Below are 25,641 nucleotides of genomic sequence, written 5' to 3'. Positions count from 1 at the left end.
TTTTACACTCTCACCAGCAATGTATGAAAGTTCCAGTTGCTTTACACACTTGTCAGTCTTTTTAGTTGTGGCCATTCTATTAGTGTATAGTGGTATCTTGGTTATAATTCACATTTCACTGATGACTGATCATGTTGAACACTTTCTCATGCACTTATTAGCCATTCAGATATCTTTTTTTGTGAAGCATCTTTCCAGACTTTTGCCCTTTTTTAAAAAGTTGTCTTTTTACTACTGAGTTGTAAGAGTTCTTTACATATTCTGGATATAAGTCCTTCATCAGGTATATGTATTACAAATATTTTCTCCTGGTTTATGGTTTTTTGCCTTTTAATTTTAAAGTCTTTTTGATGAGCAAAATTGTTCAATTTTTAACATTTATTTTATTAATTTAAAATATTTTATGGGAGTATAATTTATATACAATATAATGCACAGATCTTAAGAATTCGGGTTCAGTTAGTCTGGAAAATTGTATTCATCCATGTAACCAAAACCCTAAACAAGATATAAAACACTTCCATCACATCATAAGGTTCCCTTAATGCCCCCCTCTGATCAATTTCCCCTTCTACTAGAGGCAATAACTTTCTGATCTTTATCATTATAGATTATTTTTGCCTATTCTTGGACCTCATATATATGGACTTGTAAAGCATATTTTTGTTTTGGGCTTCTTACACTCCATGTAAGATTCATCTAAACGGGTTTATCAGTAGTTTGGCCTTTTTTCTCGCTGTGGCCTACTCTATTGTTTGGGTACACCATAGTGTGTTCTTTCATTCTCTTCTTGATGGATGTTTTCATTAACTTTCCCCCCATTCTGTGTTCTTAAAAAGGCTACTACATAAGTCTTCTTTGGACATGTTTTCATGTCTCCTAGGTAAATGCTTCAGAATGGAATTGCTGGGTCATAGATTTAACTTTTTAAGTAACTGCAAGAAAACTCTCCAGAGCACTTCATTCATCTTATACTCGCAGTAGCAGATCTGTGAGTTTCACTTGCTTCACATGCTTGTCAGTATTTTAACTTTAGCCATTCTAGTGGGTGTTAAAGGCATCTCACTGAAGTTTTAATTTGCTTTTTGTATGACTAATTATAATAGACTTTTTCATATACCGACATAGCTATTTTTTAAATTACAGTATCATTCATATACAATCTTATGTCGGTTTCAAATAGACAACAGAGTGGCTCAACAGTTAACCCATATTATTAAATTCTCACCCCCTCTAGTGCAGTTACTATCAATATAGTAAAATGTCACACAATCATTAACTGTATTCTCCGTGCTGTACTACTGTCCCCATGACCACCTTATACTGTGATTGGAAATTATTGTGCCCCTTTATCCCCTTCCTCCTCCCCCCCTTGGTAACCACTAGTTCCTTCTTGGTGTCTACGAGTCCACTGATATTTTGTTCCTTCTGTTTTGCTTTGCCTTTATACTCCACAAATAAAGTGAAATCATTTGGTATTTGTCTTTCTCCACCTGGCTTACTGAAATGGCTATTTTGATGTCCTCTTTGGTGAAGGGTCCTTGAAAGCTTTTTGCCCATTTTAAAACCTGAATTGTTTGACTTTTTATTATGAGGTTGCAGGCATTATTTATATATTCTGGATACAAGTCCTTACTCGAGTGTGTGTGTGTGTGTGTGTGTGTGTGTGTGTGTGTGTGTCGGGGGGTGTACATGTGAAGTATTGAATATTTTCTTTCCGACTGTGGCTTGCCTTTTCAAATTTTAAATGGTGTCTTTTGGTAAACAAAGTGTTTATTTACTGAAGTTTAATTCATTAGTTTTTTTTCTTTTATAATTAGTGCATTTTGTGTCCTGTCTACAAAATCTTTGCCTATACCAAGATTGTCAAGATATTCCATGTTTTCTTCTAGAAACTTTATATTTTTAGCTTTTATGTTCAGTTCTATGACCCACCGAAGTAAATTTTGTGTATGGTATGAGATAGAGGTTGAGGTTCTTTTCTTTTCCCCATACAGATAATCAATTGTTCCAGCATCATTTATTGAAAAGATGTTTCTTTTTGCATTGAATTGCCTTGCTGCCTTTGTTGAAAATCAGTTTACTGTGTATGGGTATATTCTTGCCTATTTTGTCCTACTGACCCATCTGTCCAAATTTATACCAATAGTACACTGTTTTAATTTGTCATTTATAATAAGTCTTGGAAACAGGTACTGTAAGTTCTCTAAATTTTTTTTTAAAAAATTGTTTTAGCTATTCTAAGTCCTTTGTATTTTCATATGAATTTAAAAATTAGTCTGGCAATTTCTACTTTAAAAAGGCTGCTGGATTTTTTGGGGGGTTCCACTGAATGTAGAGATGTGTTTCAGGAGAATTAACATCTTAACAATATTGAATCTTCTAATACATGCACATGATACTATCTCCATTTATTTGCTGTCTTAAATATCCCTCTGCAAAGTTTTCTGGCTTTTACATCTTTTGTCAAATATGTCCCTAAATATTTCATGTTTTTGATGCAATTTTATAAACTAGTATTTTTAAAAAGATAAGTTTCACTTTCCAATTATTTATCAAATTCAAAGATTTAAGGGTTGTTTGTATCAGACTGTAGGGCATTTGCTTTTATGGTTCCCTGCTTCCTGAGATTTTCCTCTTCCATGTCCAGCCACTCTGGCAGCCCCAAACTTGGATCTCTAACTCTTCAGCCCAAGACTGTTGCTTTTGGCTAGATTTCTATATGCCACACAAAGGGACTGAGCATGACTGAGCACACCCCTGAATGAAAACTGGACAAATATGGCTCTCACTCAGTGTGCTTTCTACCTTTCGTGAGACGTAGCCCCTCCTGCTTTTGGTCACCCTCCAATGCCTTCAAGACAACAGTTTTTCAATATTATGTTCAGAGTTCATGATTGGTATTGGCAGAAGTATCAGTCTGATACAAATTATTTCACCATTTCCAGAAGCTAGAACTAGGTGTCCAAGTTTAACTGCAAACATTTCATGGATTTCAAATTTGTTCAATCTCTAAACCAGGTACTTACTGGCTAACACTCTACTACCAGGCATAAAGATATCTCAATTTTCTTACTCAATATAATAATCTGAATACTTTTAAGAGGATAGGATGTATGTTAGCTTGAGGTAGACATCCTCTGAACTTTCTTCTGGCCCAATAAATCATTCTCTTCTTTTTTTGCCCTCTTTATCCTTGGGCTGCAGCTCACCTAACTAGCCCTCTCTTCTTCAGAAACTCTCTGGATTCTCTGATAATGGTGTTCTCTATGCTGCCGGAGCCCTTTTTCTGCTTTCTTTCCTGCTTCTTCAGCCTTTTAGTTCTTGGCCCTTGTTTTTCTTACTATACTTGATACCTCAGGAAAACACCTACTCTAATTGCTTCTGTAAAGAAAATTTTTTGTAAGAAACTGGGGATTCATTAAATGGGAACCTCAACTAGTCTGAAGGTCCTTCAAAGTTAAACTGTCCACAAGAGGTCATTTGGATGACCAAATTGTTCACAGTGACTTATTCTGCAATGATTTGTTCCCACTCCTGGTGTAGTAGAAGGGATTGGGGAAGAATGGTAGACTGAAGGCAGAAGAAACTCTGAATTCTAGAAGCTTGAAGTATCTCTAGATTAGAAGAGACTTTGTTATAGTGCTTCCATTCCCAGAGGTGATTTATCAGATGGAATACAGGATTTTAAGATGAAATCATAAAGAAATACTATTTCCTTTTAGCTTAGCAGGACCAAAATCAGAGTAAAGTGTTTTTTTCACTTAATTAAAAACAAGATAATTAATGATAAAATATTTCCATTCCATGTATAATAATTTGCTCCTACCTGTTGTTAAAATTAGTACAATAAGTAAGGTTTCTACAGCCCAGCTGGCAAGGTTCCCGAACATCTGCTAAACAAGTCAACATGGACACTTCCACTGGATTAAATTCACAAAAGCGATCAAACTCTTGCCAGCTCTGTGTATTGCCCCAGCTCATGCTATAAAGTTTAGTGCACAGTTCCCTGAAACAAAAAACCAAATACAGAAACATACAGATGAGCCAAATGAATAAATATTTGATTTGCATAAAACTCAAATTCTATGTACTATACTTTAGAATATAAATGAGGAAAAAAGCACAAAACCCAAAAGACTAACATTTATCACCTAGAATTTAAAGCCAGGATCTTTTTCATGAAAAAGTTAGCCTTCTTTTATCATTTATCTCTTTCCTTTTTGCCATTGCTAGAAAGTTCAGTAAGTGCTAAACTTAATGTTTAATTATAGTATTTGTACATCCTCTTGGCGCAGTTATTTCCCTCTATATTTCTGACTTCTCTTTTTTTTCTGATTCGAAATGAGTATATTTTAATGGTAGAAAATACTGAATAGTAAAGGACAAAGAAATTAGTCCTAATTCCAGCGTCTAGACTGCAGATAATTGTTAGCATTTACTGTTTCTTTCAATATGAATACAAATATATTTTCCATGAAATTAGGGATATATTACATATATAGTTCTTTCCCTTGATTTATCAGATTTATTTTAAATTAAGATTACAACAGATAGTTTTCATTTTTTCTTAGTGATCATTTCCCAGTCATTACTTGTTCTCCAAAACCCCCAATTGTAGGGATAATTTTCTCTTTAATGGAATCTCTCTTCTGTTGACTGAACCTATTTGGGGTCCTTGACTAAAAGGTTTCAGTGAAGTCCTTTGAGAGCCAGCATGGTGGTAAGAGGTGTAATTCACAGAGGGCTGTCCCATGAGCTAGTTCTGCAATCAGGCTGAGTGAAACAGAAATTGTTTCACCTTCACTTTTTTTTTAAATCAAATGTACATTACAGTGGTTCAACACTGATTTCTCTTTTGCCTTTACTTAAAGTAAAGTAAAACATATGGTTTTGCCTCCGCAAAGACATATTCCACTATATTTACATCTCAGTCACAGGAGGTAAACCGTGACATGGTCTCAGACTTCCTTTAAAAAGCACAGAATCCTTTAGGGTTCACTAGTTTCTCCCTAAGAAACGATCCCAAAGCCACTTATATTCCTTAAGATATACCAAGATAGTTTACATGTAAAGGCTTATGAATTCCAAAGCTTCTATATACTATAGATAGTATTTATATAGATTGTATTACACTATATATAGTAGTTAATATATGACATTCTTATTTTCAGTACTCAATGATTACAAAACAACTTAAGTGCATATGTATAGCTAAACTAATATCAGTACAAAGGGCTTTCACATATTATATTCAAGTTTAATTTTTAAATTTATAAATGTAATAAAAATGTAAAAAGAAAGTAATACACGCAATACAAAATTTTAATACTACAAGTGAAATATGCAAAGTCACAAGGAAAAATCCTCCACTTCCTTCAGACTTTATTTGACCCTCAAAATTAGCCCTACAAGAAGGTATCTTTACTTTAATAAGTTTGTTCTTATAAGCTCAATAAACAGTTCACTGAGTGCCTATTTTGAGTGAGGCCCTGTTCAGGGCACTAGAAATGCACTGGTGAACAAAGGACAAGGTCTGTCTCAAAGGAGCTTACACGTCATGAGGATGAGGAAGCAGCCATCACGTTACATTAGGTACCCGGACCTGGAAAACAGTCCTTTCTCCAGTCCTTAACTTTCTGTAGCACCTTGGACAGACTATTTAACATCTGAGTTCATTTTTTACATATAAATAGAAATTATGCAAATTGACACCAATCATTTTAAAAGGTTTCATGAGAACAAAAGTGAATGGAAGTGAAAGCCCTCTGCCAGCCCTAAGATCTTACATCAAGGTAAGAGAGGGCAAACGCTATTTCTTTCTTACTCAAGTTCTTCTGTGACAACAGAGCCAGTCCAACCTCCAGTGAATTTAGGACATAAACTCTTTTGTGGATATTCAAAGAATTACTCAGTACCTCTTCCATAAATGTCTCTCCCATAAATTATTAATTCCTAGCAGCAACCCTATTTCCTTAATTTCATAACCAACTTTATTTCTCTTTAAGCTCTTCTGGTAATTTTATTTGGATCTTTTCCAGATTTTTTATACCTTTGGTAAAGTTTGATGAGCTATTCTAGGTGCAATTTTTTGCTAAATGTTTATTCAGTTTAGAAACCAATCCTGGTATGTCATATTCACTTCAGGATATTCTAGTAATATGTGGTCCCTTTTCACCCAAAATATCTCTAAAAATGCAAACTTTTATTTCACCTGAGTTCTACCATGACCTCAGTTATCTCCATTTATTCTTGTCTCTAGATTGTGTTTCTTCCATCCTATATTTGCATTATTAATTTTTTATCACAAATGAATGCCAACACACAGCTATCTAAGTGCCAACCCAGGTTATTCACCAATATATATGAAAGGTTGGTTAAGTTCAAAGTTTCATAACTTAATGAAAAGAATACCCCTGAGATGTCAGATCAAAACACCTTCTAAATTGTAAGCTGACTTAATGATATACTTGGGGGTAGAATCCACATTGCACCATATTTAAGTATGTATTGCCCTGCCAATGCTAATCCTCCACATCCCAAAACACAGTGCTTTAAGCACTCAATGTACACAATGTTTCATATATGCATTATGTTCAGTAAGTATTTGCGGGATGAAAGAATGAAAGATTTTATATGTTCTAAACTCTGAAGTCTGCACAATGCAAAAATATAGCACACATTTGCTAGACTTAAAATCATTAATTAAAATGCTATTTTCTGTTGGTTTTAATAAAGGAAAATGAGATACTGACCTACATGTTGAAGTGTTCGCTTTAGAACAACAATGCAATTTAGCCCCATCAAGGCCCGTAGAGGGAGGAGGGTGCAGAGTGACTCCAGGGTGAACAGATTGTGAGCTTTCAAGAAAACACTGCCAAAGAGGATCCTGAGGCAAAGGCTGAGTCTTACAACCCTCGATGAGGCCATCAACAATCTCCATTTCTGTTTTCTTAGACATCAGAATTCTCTTGCAGGCATTTTGGCAAGCATGGTCTTCAGCTCTGTCACAGCAATATAAACCTACATTTTCAGAGTACATGTGACTTAATCAGCTGGTTTTGTCAGGCACTGCTCAGAACAGAAAAACGTGGTGGCACAGTGGAAACTATTACTACCCTGAATCATATGTCAGTACCTGCAGTGTACAGGGCCTACCAAATCCTCTCTCCATTACTTTGCAGTGTAGCATATAAGTGAAGAGCTAAAGGTGGGCTAGGTATCAATTACCAGAATTCACCACTGTCCCCAGTCATGGAGTATCTAGCACCATTCCTGTCTAAATAAAAGACTATCCTACACCTAAGAAGTCCTTACATGTGAGGTATTTTATGTTTCTGGAAAAAGTATTGTAGATCAAACTGGAATTATTTCAGGCTAGAAACAACTACTTAAAAAGGGATTCTTTTCTTGATAAAACGAGAGAGATGACTAATTTTAATAGCAATAACCACAAACACATTTCATTACATTCTGGGATATAAAGCTTTATATATCTGTGTAAGTTTATTAATCTAAGTTGTAATTTAAATAATATATAATAGCAAACTCTGACAAGGTATCACTTTGTTTCCACCATTAATTTTCTACAATGAATCAGAAAGTAATAGAATACTATCAACCAGACTACAGAATTCAGAAGGGCTTCTCTGAAGTAGCTTTAGTTGTCTTTGACTTTTTAAAAAATCTATTCAGGTATATCTGTAGTTCCAGGTTTCCTATGTATTAGCACAGACATTTGAGATGGTTGCTCTTCTACCTTTCTTTTTCTGATTTTTTTTTTAAGCTGCTATCTCCTTAGCTCCAGCAGCACCGAGTACAGCCTAAATGTCAGTGAGGACAGATCTGCCTCTAAAATAGATGAAGGTTATTTGTTGTAAATGCTGCATCCTTTGATTTTTATCACAGAGCCACACCACAGAATGTTGTAAGTCTTAGCATCCTACCTTAGATGCTGGACAAACAAGGCACATAACACTGCTTTTGAGTTTATAAAAACAAGTCTTTCAATGTCCTAGTATAAATCAAAACACTGGCATTTAGCTTATAAATCTTGTAAGTCTCTGTCAGTTTGGCTAACATGCCAGTTCTTTAATAAAGTTTGATCACCTCTAAATGAAGAAAATGGATTATAGGACATACAAAGCTGAGCCTTTGAAAACCCCATAAAGTGCAGGCTCATTAGGAGGCCCTGATTTTAAAACATATCAAGATCTCTTCTCCTTTTTATGATGTTTTACTGTAAAAGCAATAACTATTGATTGGTAAAAATTCAAACATTACAGATACATACAATGTGGAACAAACAGGTATATAACTAAAAACCACCATATTATACATTTAGTTCTACAATTTAACATTTTTGCTTATTGTATCTTAGATTTTTTTGCTTATTGTATTCTTGGACTTCTTTATCTTGGTTGTATAGCATTGTTATTATATAGATATATTAATTTATTTAATCAATTTTAGTCAATGCCCTATTGATAGATATTTGGGTTATTTCTGGTTTTCCTCTATTACCTCCAATGTTGTAGTGAACATTCTTTACATGGAGATATGTTTTTTCAAATTTTTGCATTTTCTTGAAGGACAAATTCTGAGTAATGGAATTGCTAGATTAAAGGGTATGACTACTTAGAAATCTCAAGGTCATCATCCAACCTTTCCTACAGTGAGTTCTCCCACCCACAGGATAGACAGAGCCTGTTTCCTCACACCACTGACAGCTCCATCTTTCTTGGAACCTTTTAGCTCTGACAGGAATGTCCAGTCTCCCAAATCTAAACCACCAATGGAAATGACCCAGACTGTAGATATTTACACAGATTTCCTATTTGCAAATTATTTTTCCAAAGACTGAAATGAGAGGAATATGTCCCTTTTACTTACTATCTGTTGGGTTCCTCATTGGATAAGACTGGGTGTAGTTGTTCACACAATGTATTAATTGTGGACTAATAGAGGCACAGTAATTTTCCACTGCTTTAATCTGAGATGGACCAGGAGAAGAGTCTGTTCGAAAAATGGCTTGACAGTATTCTCGGCAGTTTGTGTGATGGCCTGCGTAACTGCAGCACACCGAGCCCACTAAGGGGAAAGACAGGAGATGACACTGAAACAGAAACAGCTACTGGCTAACATTAAATCATCATAATGATGGAATAATATGTGTCTTTCTGAACTTGAGAAATAAAACCATGCATAGAACAAGTACTTAAAATCAGCATTACTGTTGTAGGCACAGCCATGGGGACATTCAGGTGCTCACTCGTATAAGAAAGTCTTTATTCATCAATTTATAATCTGCAGTCCAGTGGTTCTCAGCAGAAGCAGTACCACCCTCTGGGAGGTTTTGGATGCATATGGAAGTGTTTCTTGCTGTCATGATGTCTTGGGGACTACTGCTAGCATTTAGTACAGGGGGGGGTCTGGGCTGTTAAATGCTCTGCAACACACAGGACAGTCTCACACAACCAAAACTGTCTGCCAAAATGCCAACAGTGCCCCTGCTGAGAACCATGGAACAGTCCCTTTCCACATAAGATTTGTGGAGATTTACAAAGTGAAGCATAAAAAAACTAACAAAACCAAGATAAAACAGAACTCCAAACGCCTCACATTTATAAAATAGGACCAGTAAAACCTAAGAGATATGAGGATCATTTCATAAATTTGACAATTATATAACTGTGTATCTTGAAACAAAATCCCCAAAGGCCTATACCATTTGAACATCTACAAGAATGTGCCCACACTGAAACAGTGTTTACCTCACAACTGATATGACCTGCTTCAACACTGAGAAGTAAAACCCACATTTAAAGTTAGTATCATTCTGGATTTATGTATTTTTAAAAATCAAGAAGGACCATTTAAGGTATCTGTGGAGAGCTAGATGAGTGGCTGGGGGTGAGATGTGGGACTTAGACTGGAGAAGAGCAAGAGGCCCCCATAGGTGTGGCTAAGGGATCTGTGGGAGGCTGAGGGGAACCAAGGTAGAGGGATATCAGGAAAAGGTAAAGAGAAAGGCAAGCAGGAAATGGCTATGAAAGAATCAGAAGTAGGTTTCCGGTGAATTCTAGAATAAACGGGGAATTCAGGAGAACTTCCAGAAATTATGACAAAATCATATAGAAATTACTTAAACTAGAACTGAAGTGATGCAGGACAGGCCTCAGTTTCCTGGATCAGGAAACTATTTCATACCTACTGTGCCACCTTTAAATCACTGCCAAACAACTGTGCTCATTGTTGAACTATTCAGTTTCATCACAAAGAACAGTTACTAATGGCTGCATTTACCAGGTCAAGCTCAGTGGGAATAACCTGGAGCAGGGGAACAGGGATGGTAAGGACAGAAGACAGTGAAAATAGGACAAGGATGCCTATCTTCTGATTTCTCCAGGAGGCTGGCATCCTCACCAATGTGGGAGGATATAAGATTACTAGCCAGGCACTATCCGGGAAACTTTGAACTAAGCCCCAGAAAGGATAGAAGATAAAGTATAGACAACTAATGTTTCTTATTATACTTTGATATGTCCCATTGCCAGGTTAATTTAAATAGCTCTTCATTCCTCAGATGTGTTTTCCCATCTCTAACCGCTCTCATTATTGAATCTCAGATTGAATGTCTTTCAATCTCCACTGTTCATATCTTGTCCATCTTTCAAGGTGCAGCTCAGCCACCAACTCGATGAAGTCACCTCTAAGCACTCCGGCAGGATGTGATCCCTTTTTCTGAACTTTCACAGAGCTTTCACAGTGACACATTCCCACGGCCACCATATTCCTGAGTTCTTTGTGCACAGATGTGTCCCACACAGATGTGCATCTGCCCATCTATGAGCAAGTAATCAATAAACACTGAATGAACTGAGAGGCAACCCTCAGCAAGTGCTACATTACATCGCATGGCAGCACTTAAGTTCTGAAAGTGATCCTATTTATTCAAGTGGGGCATGATCTTTCCATTTGGCACTCGTATCTGATTTGTAAATCTGCAATTAGGACATGGGAATTGTTATAATTCATGAAAGGCTGGATATCCCAGAGGAAAGAGCCTATCAGAATCCTACTGAGCACATTCCTTCAGATGGCTTATTAAAAGCCTACATCATAATGCTAGGGTCTTGTAACAGCGAAATCGTATTCTGTAAACTGTGTTTTGCTATTTGGACCGCTTGTATAACCATTGACAATAATACTTACTTTCATTTCTGCTAATGCAATTGAAAAGAGCATTCTGTAAATTAAAGAAAAACAAATAAATTAACCACCACATAGAATTCCTAATTTCATTCCACTTTATGGTTAGATGGAAATCAGGATTTCAAACTATTTAATTCTTCTCTAAATCCAAGATTTAAAACAAAGAAGCTATGAGATGGCATTCTGGTGAAAAGAGAAACCATCTTCTAACACATATTGGGGATCAAGATTATCACCCTGAGCCATAAGATGATCACATTATAGCAAACCAAATTTATTATGTAAAGCTATACCAATGATGGAACATTGGGGGATCAGTGGGGGGATCTCCAGTGTATTAATCTCAATTATTTCTTGCAGTATATAAAAAAGCTTCTGGAAAATAATATAATAAAGGACATTTAGGGAAATTCACACTCCATATAACCACTGCATTTTAGAGTTGAAAGGACCTTAGAGATCATCTCAAATGTTTTTAAACAGGGCCATGCACTGGAGCCACCTAGGCTTCCCAGGCTTTACCCCAGAATACAGAATCAGAATCTGGGAGTGAAGCACAGAAATCTAAATTTTAAACAAGGCTTCAAAAATGATTATGTAGCCATCCTGGGGCCAAAGATGGGGAACCTCTCAACCAGTTTACAGATGAAGAAGCTGTCTCCTTAGCAGCAGGAAGATTGCCCCAGGTTACAGAGCAAGTCAAAAGCAGAGACTGAGAATAGAATTTGTATTTCTAGAGCTCTTAGATTACTGTTCAGAAAACATCACACTGTGTTAAAGTCACTATAAGGAAAATACGAAGCAAAACAAGACAAAAACAAAAAATTCCTTATTCAAATCCATTTGGATATTGAAGGCTTGTCAGCTATGATTAGTATCACTCATAACTGGAAGAGAATGAATTCCTAAGAAAAATAATATGAGCATAAACAAAAAGTAGATGGAAATCAAATGCATCCTTATTGTTGAGTAGAGATGATTTTGGCTTTTAGCAGTAGCTAAATCATAAGCCAGCTATGGGATCTGGACTTGTTAAAGAATCAGCTTTACTGGCCTTTAAAACCTGTCTTTAAGAATGCATCTATGTGGTTGTGTGAAGCTGTATTGCATTAATTTTCTCCACTAAATAATACTCTACTGCAGAAATAAACCATATTTGACTTATCCATTTGTTAAAGCCAAACAAAACACAACATCAAAGCCTCATACATAAGGGCTAATGAGTTTACCCAGTATGAATCCTTTTTGTTAGCTATCTCATCAAGCTATGTAAGAGTAGTGAAAAGTAAATATTCTTGGTGATCTTTAATAATAATCTTTTTTCTATCTCTTTTCATCCATCTTTCTTTGTTTTAGTTTGACTTTTCACCTACCTATTATAGCTAACCCTCTATTTTGGTGCAACGGTTTCAGGAACATTTTCCATAAAATGATCGAAATCAATATTAAAAATCAATCTACGACCAACTTTGCAGCCCCTTTTGATTGTGTGAAAACAATTCTCACAGCCCTTCTCTCTCTAATAAGCTGGTTGCTCCTTTTGGTTTGGGCTTTTTGGAACTTGTACCTGAAGAAATGCATTTATTATCTTGGTGGTCATCCTCGGTTACAAGGCCTGATTTCCCATTTTGGTGTTCTTCTAGCTGCTCTTGAAGTGTCTGGAGCAATGGTTCTCAATTGGGGGTAATTTGTTTCCCAGGGAACATTTAGCAACATCTGGAGATACTTTTGGTTGTCCTCACTGGTGGGGGGAGAGGTGTTTACGCTGCTGGCATCTAGTGGGTAGAAGATCCCAGAGGTGCTGGTAATCTCCCAAGAATGTAGATGACAGCTCCCCACCACAAAGGACTATACAGCCCAAAATGTCAATAGTGTCAAGGTTGAGAAACTCTGCTCTAGAGACTTACAGATTTGTTCAAACTGGATTTTTAAAAATTTGATGTTACAAAAAAAGATATCGCTTTTTTTGGGGTCAGCCTTGTGGGTCACTTGGCTTCAGAGAAAGGTACTAAAGGATACAAAATCCAAAAAATGTCAAAGATCATCTAAAGCAATTTCTTGTTTGACAGAAGCCAGAAAGAAACTGAGGCTTAGAAAGGAGAAATACTTACAGACCCTAGCTTCATTTACAAATAAGTTCGCAAACTATCGCACACAGGCCAAATCTTGCCTGCTGCCTGTTCTGTAAATAAAGTTTTACTGGGATACAGTCACACCCATTCATTCACTTATATAGTGTATATGGTTACTTCACACTATGATGGTAGAGTTAAACAGACAAGAGACCACTGGCCTGCAAGCCTAAAATATTTGCTATCTGATGCTTTACAGAAAGTTTGCTGACTCATGTCATAAAAGGGCACAGCTATCTTCCTAGAGTCTCATCTGGAGCTCAGAGATGTTCTCCAAGCATTTTCATTTCTTTTAATGTTCACTGACAGACCTTTCATGCATAGGTTTATCCTAATTTGTTGAATTAAAACCTTCTATATTTCCATGTGACAGCACCTCCAGTATTAATTTTACTGTTTTTACATCTCTAGTGTTATCTTTACAAATTTTAAGGTTTTAAAAGAACGGTCTTCCATTCAAGTGTATTGGTACTTGATGCGTTTATCCATTCTCTGTTACTTACTTTACACTAATTGTGATTTCAAAGACTCCGATCATATACCCACTCTTTGATAAGATTCCTAATCTTAGGTAACTATACCTCAGTATAAGCTATACCTTAGGTAGCTATTCCTATGGTGTCAACTACAGGTAACTCTACCTTTCACTGCTTTAACTATTGCAGATTAGTCTGACAGAGCTTAAGACATACACATAATGAGTTACATTAATTATATTAACTTATAGTTTCATTTCTCAAGGCGGCCAATCTTGCGGTCTTTAAGCTAGAGTCAATTCCTAAGTCTTTTAAATGTTGGATTGCCATCAGGTGGGAAAAGCAGGAGGTAACTGATGGTTTATACTCACTTGAACGGAGCCTCTTTTGACCTTCTGCCACCCACACACTACCTAATGTGCCTCCGTATTACAGCTTCCTCACCCTACCCATTTTGTTCTAGAATTGATCAAAATTAGTGTTCCCAAGGTAAGGATCTACCACAGCCTCAGAGACCCAAAGAACACATCCGTGTGCTGGAGTTGACAGGGTCCCAAAAGATCTTCAAATCCAAAAACCTTCACTATGCAGCTGGAGTGACAGATTAGTAAGCAGAAAGCAGAGCCAGGGCTAGAACCCAGACTGCTGCTCTGTCAGCGCTCTCCCGACACTATGCTGTAGGAAGACTTCAGGTTATTTTTCTGCATGCAGACAAAGCAAGGCTGAATTTACATCCACAGAATAATCTACTTCAACAGTTTCCTACTTTTAAAATTGGCACCTTAAATTGTGAAAGAAAAGAAAATCATCTCTTGAGTTTATTATTTCCCTTAAAAATTTTTGATCATTAAATCAGTAGCTGCTTTTATTAACCAGTTCCCTGCCCTACTCCCACTAGTTTTCAAGAACAGCAACAAGCCCTTCCACCTAGTGAAGCAGGTAACCTGTGGGCACACCTGGTAGAAAAACTGAGATACAGGGCAAAATCTAAGTTGAGGAAACCCTATATGAGCCTTCATGCCACAGTGACCTTCTTTTTGGGGGCAAGAGTCATTGGGGTGCACCTGGAAGTTAAACTCTGCTGGGCCAATCTCTTGCTCAGAAGTTAGCCCTGAGATTTATTTTCTGTACCAGCCACTCACTTCTCCACTTCTGTGAACCTTTCCTGACATTTCTCTGCTTGTCCACTTGTCTCAATCCTTTCTCTACCCACCGCCTTCCTACTACTGGCTCCTCCAGCTCCCTCTCCCATTCTCACTGATGATGCGGAGGATGAACACTAGACAAACACTGATCCTGTGAATCTTGTAAAAAAAAAAAAAACAGGTTTGAAATTTGGATGTTTTAGTCACTTCCTGACAAAGACCCAAAAGAGCATATTTTACAAACTATTATTTAATGTTCTCTATTCCCAAGGCCACTACTTAAAAGTAAAGGGGCTGCTCTGTGCCTACGGCCTCAACACATAAAATCTGCTTTTAACAGATAGACTGCAATGTCTCCCAGTTTAAAGTTTTGCATTTCATAGGAGGAATCTAGCTCATCAAATGCTGTCGGAGACATTAAATAACTGACCTTTTCATACAGACATGTGTTAAATCTCTACCAGATGTTTTCTCCTTGCTGTGGACACCATGCCTTTTCAGTCAACAAGTTTAAGTGACTAGAATATGCAAAGGAGTTTAGTATCACAATGTGGGCATCACTAAACAAGTGATTCTTCTATTTCTTCTGCTTCCCAAACAATAAATGTCATTTCAATAATCCAAGAAGTGAACACCCAAAACAAGTAAGATTAATAGGTCTAACCTGCTAAGAGAAGTTTGCTCATTATCACCAGAGCATCCAACCAGCTGGGAGCAAATGCACTGGCAACTAACATCTGCAAAACAACACAAGGTCTAGACAGACTCTGGCAGAGTACATATCTGTGGTAGACTGCCTGCAGCAATGGCCCAGTATTTCAGTTCCCTGTACCTACTTCTTCAACATAAACTCTGGACTGAACCATGTGACTTGACTTGGTCAAGTGGACAGTAGCAAGCCTGAGGCACACACAGGCCTGCACATACACTTGCATGTTTCCATTTCCTCGCTTTGGCCCCTGCCACCACCACAGAAACATGCCTGAGCTAACCTGCCAGAGGGCTGGGAGAGACACATGGAGAAGAGCTAACCTGGCTTAGCCAAGGACATCTTAAACCAGGAAGGACCAGGAAGACCTGCCAGCTGGACTGCAGATGCAACAGTGAATCCAGCCAGAATCAGCCAAGACTGGCTAGATCAGAATGGCCTCACTGGTCCTTAGGTTAACGAGAGATGGTAAACTGTTCTTGTTTTAGGGTATGGAGTTTAGGGATGGTTTGCTACACATCGTGTTAATAGACACAGTATTCGGTGATGTCTCTACTCACTCAAGGAATGACTAATTCATAGACATTTATACAGGGTTTCACATAAAATTGTTATTTTCTCTGAAATGAAGAGCACTATATAATTTAGCTGTCCAGAGTGGAAAAACTTACTATTAAAAAATTCTATCTATAAAAATTTTGTTCAAATCATTCGTTTAAATCTTACCTGCTCTGCAAAGACATCCCCAATACCCTGGTCAGGGTTCTCTTTTCTCCAATGTGTCTTCTACAAACTTCTAGCAATATACTTGTCTCACTGTACTGTAATGGACTATTTGAATTTCTCTCTTCCCAGGGACTAGGTAATGAGCTTCTTACAGACAGTGGCTAAATCCTTTCATCTTTGTACCCTGAGAACAGTGCCTAGTACACATTAAATATATCAGTTCAGTATGTATCAGTGCAATCAATGCCAAATGAGTGAAGAAATGATAGATGCAGACAACTGGGACATGGACTCTGCCCCAGGAACTCAAGAGTTAAGTATTAAAAAGTGACATATAAACAAAGAGTTACATTATACAGTAAGTAAAGCATGTTAAGTATTTAGAAGTAGCAATCAAGTGTATGTGTTTGTAGGGAAGAGGGCTGGGCTGGAAAGGTTTTAAAGAAAGAAATCTAAGACAGAACTTGAGGCAAAGGTTGCCAGTTGGATAGGAGTAGTGGTATACTGGGACAAGCTTTTGCAGGGGTGATGGGAGGCAGGGGAGTCCTGATTTGTAGTATTTGTTCTTTGGGTGTAAATAACCCAACCATGGCTGCTGCTTTCAAGTTAAAAACCTCTCTGTAGAATTCCTGAATATTTAACAATGACTTTTCTCAGCTGGTAAGAGCTGGCTCCAGCATACTACCAGATGGAGGTAATGCCAGGGAGAGGGAATTACAGGTGGAACAAACAAGTTGTACAATGGCAACCAGCAAATAAATCACACGGTCAATCTGGGAACTTATAAGCAGCATGCTGCTTAAGTGTAAAGGAGGGATGAGTTAGGGCTGGAGAAAAGCTTAGTATACCAGGCTGAAGAACATTAAGTATCCTAGAGGTGAGCCACTGAAGTGTTTTAACAGAGTGACATGACCACATTTGATCTTTAAAGAGATCACCCTAGGAGAAATGGAGATAGTAAATAAGAGGAGGAATTAGATAGGAAAGCTAGTTGGGCAGTGGTATAAAGGCCTGAGCTAAGGCAGTGGCTGAGGCTATGGAAAGGAAAATGATTTAAGATGTATTTTGGAGGCAACTCTTTAGGACTTTATAGTCAGTTATTTGTGGGAGGTGGTAAGAAAGAGGAAAGAGGTGACAATACCTCTTAGCTTTTAATTTATATTTCTGGGAAGACTGTACTTGTACTTGACCAATCAAGCAAGAAATATAAGAAAAATGGGTTTTGTTTTGGGATGTGTATGTGTGCAGGGTTCTGCAGTGTGGAAGGAAGGGCAGGCGAGGGAAGGTTAACAATCATTCTGGCTGATCTGAAATGCCAGTTGGACATCAAAAGTACATACATCCAATAGTGATCCAGGAACTCGAAAAAGACTATGGAGTTGGAGTTGTCATCATGTTGAGGCAATTAAAGCTATTGTAGATGGGAGCAGGTGAGACTGACTGGGGGGAAAACTTGCCCATTTAGATTAGACCAGGTCACAATCTACTCAAGACTTGATCAGATTTCTTTTCAGGGATAATCCCAGTCAGGTTACTTCTGAGACAATTCAGGTTACTTCTGAGTCAATCTAGTAGGGAAATACACTAGTACAAGGAAACTAATAGGAATTATTCCCTTCCCCAGTACAATATATGACAAAACAATGCATCATACAAATGGAACATAATCAAGGTTTTATGCTATCTTAAGCCAGTACTGCAGGACCTAACAGGTTTCGCTCTTTTTGGAGCTCATCAGCTGCAGGTAACGGCTCAAAATCAACTGTGATACAGCGTATCTGTATAGTATTTTCCATTTACAAAGTCTCCAGTCACAGTTTTCTGTTTACTATATCCTGACAATTCTTGGAGTTTCCTCACCCAACATTAATTAATTAAAACAAGCTTTACATGTAGGTCCTGAAGGCTTTGCTGGGGGAAAATTCCACGTAATTAATTTTGCTAAAACCCCTCAAAGTGGACCATACACACAGCCTGGGCTGTCATCTGCCATACAAGAGCATCTACTATTCTGGGACCACTGCAGCACAGACCCAATCACACTGAGGCACAGAAGGCCACCAGACAATCCTACTGGTCCTGACATCCCTGCCTTTCTCTCTCTCCATTTTTAGGGCTATTTTTTCATCCCTTCCTTTATGCTTCTAGTAGTAAATCTAGAATAAAGGTTAACTTGAGAGAAAAAGGAACTAAATAAAATCAATACACTTAAGTCCTTCAAGCAGAACATTTCTTAAGGGTACACTGTATAGCCCATGTAGACACACCTAAATATGCACCAAACACTGACATCCAGGGGCACAAAATGTATGATAAGCTACCATTTGTGCTACAAGGGTGTGGAAGAGGACTGTATACACATGTACTTACTTTTATCTCCATAAAATATCTCTGATGACTTTAGGAGCTGGGTGGCTATATTACAAGAGGTAGGAAAGAGACCGTTTATTGTGTATGTTTTGAATTGAACATGTGAATATTCCGAAATTAGAATACACACCTGCCCCCTTCTCTTATGCACTTAGCTGTGTGTTGATATGGTGGTGCTGACAGAACTGAGTCTGGAACTCACAAGAAGAACCATCTGTGTTTTTGTGGTTCTTAGAGCCTCTTTTTAATATCATCAGAGCCTTAATTTTATCTTGGCATTCTCACAGAGCCAGAGCTCCAGGACAGAAAACATTATTTCGGTTTTGTTTAGCAACTATTTAGTTTAAAACTTAAATGCCCTAAGATTTTTTAAAAAGTGAGTCCTCACAAAAATATCTCCCACTGACTTTCCTTTATAGTTTCTCATTTTCCTTAATGAAACAACATCAAATGACTGGAATGGAGTAAGCTAAGAAAGAATTGAAAATGATATTTCTGAAAAGAATATAAAGAAAAGCATAGATAAGGACCTATGACATAAGGAAGAAACAAGTAAATATGTAAAAGTCTGATGACAAATTTGTAGCATTGTATTTCAGTGGCTCATGCAGCAAATGGAAAGGTATTTATGTTTATGGCCATTGAGTTAAAAGAATGGCAGGCAGCTAAGGTCTGACATTAAAGATCTGAAATGGATTTATGAACCTGAAACTAAAATTTGTCTCATTACTTTACAGCCATTAACAAGTCTCTGGAAACTCAACAGCTTCACATCACCTTGGAGTTTACCCTGATGTTCAAGAAAGAAAATAACTATCAACAACCAATTTTTTTCTTTTAAATCATTATTCCAGTGGCTAGAAGAAAATGTTTCCAGCCAACTTATAGACAGACTATAAAAAGGATTACACTAGATGGATGTCTCATACCTCATGGAAAACATGAATTAGTTTTTACTTTAGATCTTATCAGCCAAGGTGCAGTAGTATGGCTATACCGATGATTTACAACTAGCATCTGTTCTGATTGTTGGTGCCTCTATCATTCCAGTTGCTGAATATTCTTAATATCATCCCTGGTTCTAACATCACAGACCCATGAGCCCTGACCAATACTACTAAGTGGTCCAAGGGTCAAACCAGTGATGCAAGGAGAACCTAGAACTGAGCATGCCATGACACTTGAACATATCCATGTCAGAGTTATCAAGCTACTGGTTGATTCTGATAGCTCTAACCAAACAGGAGTGATTCTGAAAGAAGTACTCCTAAATGCTAAAGGAAGTACTTTCTTAAGTATGGGTCAGAATAAGAGAACTGCAGAGTTGGGATATCATTAGCCTAGTCTCTTGTCCACTGTAGAAATCCCCTCCACAATATGTGGATCCAATAAGTCTTTGCGAGCACATTTCCAGTAATAAGAAGTTTTCTTTTTCTTCGACTATCTCATTCTAACATTCTCACTGAACACAGGTAGGGTCCTCCTATTAAAATGTCAGATCAGTATCTGACTCCTTCTCTTCCAGTTCCTAAAAAAATAATTTTCAAAAACCTAGCTCCCTACTTCTGTCTATACTTTCCCCTTTATAGAGCTTTCTTTCTATCTCAGTGTTCAAGGGTTACTTCACAGTCGACTTGGTCATGGTATCTCTCCTCATTTTTAGTCCTGTATTCCTAACTACCTCTGAGATAGGAGTTTTTACATTTAAAAAGACCTAACACTCAATATACCTCAATTTCTTTAAACTCCTTTCCCAATATACATGCTATTGTTGCTGTGTACTTTCTCTTTTAAAAACTCAGTAATACATTATTATTGTTTTATATAATCTGTGTGTTTTAACTCAGTCACTTTGTATTTTCATCATTCTCATTTTGCATCTCAAATAATTGCAGATATTTTAGAACTTCCCTTAGAGGACTTCTAGAAAGAATCTAGTAATGGCAAGTCTTTGTTTTTGTTGTCTGGAAATATCTTAATTTTGCATACTTTACTGAAAAAGGATTTTTGCTGGATATGGGATTCTAGGTTGATAGTTATTTTCTTTCTGAACAGTTTAGGTGACATTCTACTGTCTCTGCCTTCTGTTGCTTTGAGAAATCAGTTGTTGGTCTCCTTTGAAGGCAGTGTCTTTTTTATTTTTATTTTTTGGATTGCTTTTAAGGTCTTTGGCCGTAATGTGTGGATTCTTTTTAAAAACTCCTGAGGGTTTGTCTAATTTCTTTAAACATTACCTCTGCCCCACATTCTTCTTCTTCTAGTTTCCCAACTATAACACTTTCTCTATCCTTCATGTCCCTTAACCTTTTAGTTTGTTCCTCTGTGCTGCTTTTCCATATAATTTCTTCAGTTCTACCTGTCTTTTCACTAATAATTGTTTTTTATATTTTCCTGAACATCATCTCCAATCCATCACAAATCCTGTTAATCGATTCTACCTTCAAATCTCTGATTTATTCCTGAATACTTGATTCTACTGTTAGCATCCTAGTTTTGGGCCTTAACTGTGTTTAACTAAGAGAGGTTTGGGGGATCTAAAAACAGTGTGTACACAACTAAAGCTTTAACCTTTCTAAAATATCAAACTTGTTATTTATTATGTTGGCCTCCTATTACAGAATCTTCATCATCTCCCTCTACTTACTAATGGGCTGAGCCCCCAAATATCATCTTTCCAGGATCTGGTCCCACACTGCCTGCCTATCCAAGCACAGATTATCAGCCTAAAATAGGCCTATCTTCTTTTTGCCCCCTGCACAAGTCACGTGCATTTTGTTAACATGCTATTGATCCAAATTAATACCAATTGTTCCAGGTTTTTCTCCTTCACAGAGTTTTCACTGATAACTCCCCAAATGCTCACTCTGCTTTCTAATTTCCCTGGGCCCTTGTGTGTACAGTATATATGTTAATTGTCTTGATTCAATTAGATACAGTTTTTTTTTAGTATTCAAAGTTAAGTTACAAGTAGCTTAACCAGAATTCTAACCTAGGTCTGACTCCAAAGTCTGCGCTCCTTCATATACATATATGTATATACACAGCCCTCCCTTGGTAGTCTAATATTTGTTGACTTCCATAAGAAAGAAACCAGATGTTATAAAGTCAGACATAACAATACTTTACACTTAACTGGCTTATCATAGTCTGGCTGGACAATAGAACCCTAAATGGCATAAAAATTTTTTTAACTTTGTTCATTTAAGTCTATTTCTCAGGAAATCCCCTCAAAAGGGGTTTCTGCATCCGTTTACCAGTAAAAATAAATATTAGCTCCTCCAAATATAAATATAATTGTTCACTCTCTGAATCTTTAATTAAACTACACAAAACCATCCTTCAGGGTACATGCTAACTCCTAAAATTGTAAGCCTTAAAGGAATAGCTTACACATCTAGATGTTCACCCCAGGGACCACTCCAGTGGTAAGGTAAGATACTAAAAACCTAGTTTTACAAATTATTCTAATGTTGATGAACAACCAATCCAGTTAAAATAGGTTGCACTACACCCAAAGTTGCCCAACTTACATTAAAATAAATAGCCATTATTTCTTTAAGCCTAGACTTCATTAATCATGAAAGTGACTGTTAATTGGAGTTTATAATGCAGAATACTTTTTCTGCATTAAGGTGCTCTCTTTTTTTATTTCTTAATAACATATATAAGAAATCAGTCTTGAGTTATCCTGGATAATTTGTAGGGTCAGGTTTTAATTTATATTATGTATATTTTACACACACACACACACACACATACAAAAGAATCCTCTTGGCATGTAGATTTTTGGAAAATAGTTGCTTAATTCTAGACCAAATAAGGGAGGACAGACTGGGAAAAGTAAACTACTCTTAGTATTTCTCTCATAGGACAGCATTTCTCTCTCTTACCTTTCCTGTCCCGTCCTTCATCAACACATACTGGCAGACTTCCTAGGGAAATGCAGAAATCCAGACAAGAGAAGGAAGCACACTAAAATAATGGACAGGCTACAGGAGATGGACAGTGTCAGACATCATGTGGGAGAAAAGAAGGAATTATCACAATTAGCCACTTCATTCAAGAGAAACTAAAACTAGTTATTTCAAAGGTAGAGAGGTAAGAAAAAAAAGAAAGCTCTCACTTCTTTGTAGCAAGGTTCCTTTCAATAAGAACAGAGAATTGCAGTTAATTTGGAAATTTGTCTTCAGAGAAAAAGATATAACAGCAAATAGTACAAAGGGACAAAAGTTAAATGAGATTTTTTAATCCAAAAAAATTAAGAGACATAATTATAGGCTTTGAGAAAAAAAATCAGAACTAAAATCTAGAAGCAGTTATGAGAGTTGTTCTTCTCCAAGAGAATACATACTATTAAAAAAAACAGGAGTCCTAATGTTCATATATAAGTATGGTAAATGAGGCACATGCACTTAAGCATCCTTAATTACATGGTCTTACACTATGAAAAACAGTAATATTGTCTTATTTAACAATGGGGTTCTAGAAGCTGAACAAAGTAGTCCCAATGAGGAGTTTTTCACATCAGGGACAATCTGTACATATCTGTATGACATGAAATACCTCCTCTATCCCTGCCCTAATACTCCTCCATTTAGATACTGCAGTGCTTGGAGACAAGAGTCCTTCACATTTAATACAGCCATTGTAATTTAGTACTTTTTCCCCCAAATGCAAGATGCTAGAAAAGTCTGAAGCTACGCACACTAACTGTGTGATTCTGTTCCTTCTGATTAGAGGGAGTTTATAAAGATGGATACCTGGATGGATCAAGGTACAGGAAAAAGGGCAAAAGAAGATATGGAACCTAAGAAAAACAATTTTACAGCCTTGGAAACAACCAGTTGCTTTATTATGAAAACATTATAGGTTAAATCCTCTGTATCTATGATTTCTTTCAATTAATACTGTATTTCAACAAGTCAAAGTCGTAACATTTCTAAACAAGGACAATAATATTTTTGTCAAGGATGTATTTTCTGTAAGGCAAAAAGCAATTTATGTAAGAATGATTCACTGTTAAAATTTAAGTGATTTTTATCAATTTTGGAAACATCTGAATAGTCTACCCAATTTTGTTAAATAAAATGCATACCTCATACTCTTTTCTGCAAAGTTTGGAAATATCATTTTTTGAAGACGCCTAAAAGATAACAAATTTTCCATTAATTGATTACACATGCTCTTCAGCACAGATTTAAGAAAGAACACAAATTACTAATGTTAATTGCTGGTATAGTAGTCTTTATTCACCAACTATGCTCGAGTATTTAAAAGTTCCTAAAATACAACAAACAAACTTCATGCAATTTCTTTAAAACAAACAGCCCCAGAGCCTACTTGATATGCTAGAGAACTTTTTTAAGCTGAATTCCACTCTGTAGCAAATTTTGTTGTGAAGCTCTGCTACAGTGAATTTTCTTCTGAAGCTCTGCCAGAGTATTTATATTTTTCTTTTTCTTTAACCCTTCATATCCTAAGTTCTCATACTGACTTATGAGCCAATTTTCTCAGAAAAGATCCATATAAAATGGAGGGGATAGCTAAAGAGGGAAAGGCTATGCCAGGCAATTAACAAATGTTATTTTTATGTAATTCTCTTAGTAAGTTTATGAAGATACTGTCCCTTCTACAGAAGAAACTGATGCTCAGGGAAATACATAAAGCAAACCAAAACAAATATGTTAAGGGGTGATTATTCTTCCACATGGCATCAGTCCCCACTTAGAGACACAGCTCTAGAGCCATGGGCTCTGTTCCTTGTTCTATCACTCTGGTTCTATCACCAAGGCTCAAGTAATTTTGAACAGGCTAGCTGGTGAGGACACGAAGAGCAAGAAACAAAATGGACTAGCAACTATTTTACATCCCACTGGACTGACTAGAGTCCAAATCTTCTGTCACCCAGCTGTATTTCAGTGTCTGGAGAAGAGCAGCAGATAGCTAGCCTGTGTGCTGTCCAATGAGTGTTGCTCAGGTTACACAGGACGGTGGTCTGGATGACAGTGAAGATGGTACCATGTCTCATACACTCCTGCTCAGAGACCAGTCACTAGAAACAGAAAGTAAGAGAAGGCTTTCCAGCTGTGGTTTCAAGTCCATCTGGATTTCCCAGTTAGTCTACAGAAAGTAAGAGAAGGCCTTCCAGCTGTGGTTTCAAGTCCATCTGGATTTCCCAGTTAGTCTACAGAAAGTAAGAGAAGGCCTTCCAGCTGTGGTTTCAAGTCCATCTGGATTTCCCAGTTAGTCTACAGAAAGTAAGAGAAGGCGTTCCAGCTGTGGTTTCAAGTCCATCTGGATTTCCCAGTTAGTCTACAGAAAGTAAGAGAAGGCTTTCCAGCTGTGGTTTCAAGTCCATCTGGATTTCCCAGTTAGTCTACAGAAAGTAAGAGAAGGCTTTCCAGCTGTGGTTTCAAGTCCACCTGGATTTCCCAGTTAGTCTACTCTCACCATTTAGAGTATGAGAAGCCAGGAGACCAGTTTTCTCAAAGCACTGTGAGAAACCACTATGAAAACATACAGTGAAGAAGAACTCAGGGGCCTAACTTGAACTGGACAGAAACACATCAAATCAAAGAGAAGTCATAACTTACTGTGGGAGTCATGCTCACCTTCGGAGCAGAGCAGGGGTAGAACGTGCTCAGGGCAAACCCATGATGAAAGAGAACAGGGAGGATGAAAGCCGACTGCGCCTGCTCCCATGCACACTGCACTACGTTTACACGACCTTTTGGAGTCATTCAGCATTGACCATAGGCAAAGGACAAAATGCCTTGATTCCTATAATATTCTTTCTTTACACAGCAGAGAGAAGTTAAGAAAGAATAAGTCAAAGCTGAGGTTGTTACGTGCAGCAGCCATAACTGAAA

At 37.2% G+C, this 25,641-nt stretch overlaps 1 protein-coding gene across 5 annotated transcripts in view; it reads right to left on the bottom strand.

Annotated features, from left to right (window-relative positions):
* RECK (reversion inducing cysteine rich protein with kazal motifs) overlaps positions 1–25,641 on the bottom strand; it is a 65,626-nt gene that overhangs the window by 18,814 nt on the left and 21,171 nt on the right. For 2 of the 5 annotated variants that reach the window (XM_057498838.1, XM_036888441.2), the window contains 5 exons: positions 23,868–23,915; positions 11,215–11,248; positions 8,893–9,090; positions 6,756–7,023; positions 3,830–4,009 (listed from right to left, as the gene is read on the bottom strand). In XM_057498838.1, coding sequence (XP_057354821.1) covers positions 3,830–4,009; positions 6,756–7,023; positions 8,893–9,090; positions 11,215–11,248; positions 23,868–23,915 — 728 coding nt within the window. Of the gene's footprint in view, positions 1–3,829; positions 4,010–6,755; positions 7,024–8,892; positions 9,091–11,214; positions 11,249–22,662; positions 22,762–23,867; positions 23,916–25,641 lie in introns of those variants that run through there. The other 3 variants (XM_036888444.2, XM_036888447.2, XM_036888448.2) reach the window with 2 other exon arrangements.

Source organism: Manis pentadactyla, chromosome 3 (genome assembly GCF_030020395.1).
Source record: "Manis pentadactyla isolate mManPen7 chromosome 3, mManPen7.hap1, whole genome shotgun sequence".
Classification (NCBI taxonomy): Eukaryota; Metazoa; Chordata; class Mammalia; order Pholidota; family Manidae; genus Manis; species Manis pentadactyla.
This window is presented reverse-complemented; position numbering and strand designations above follow the sequence as displayed.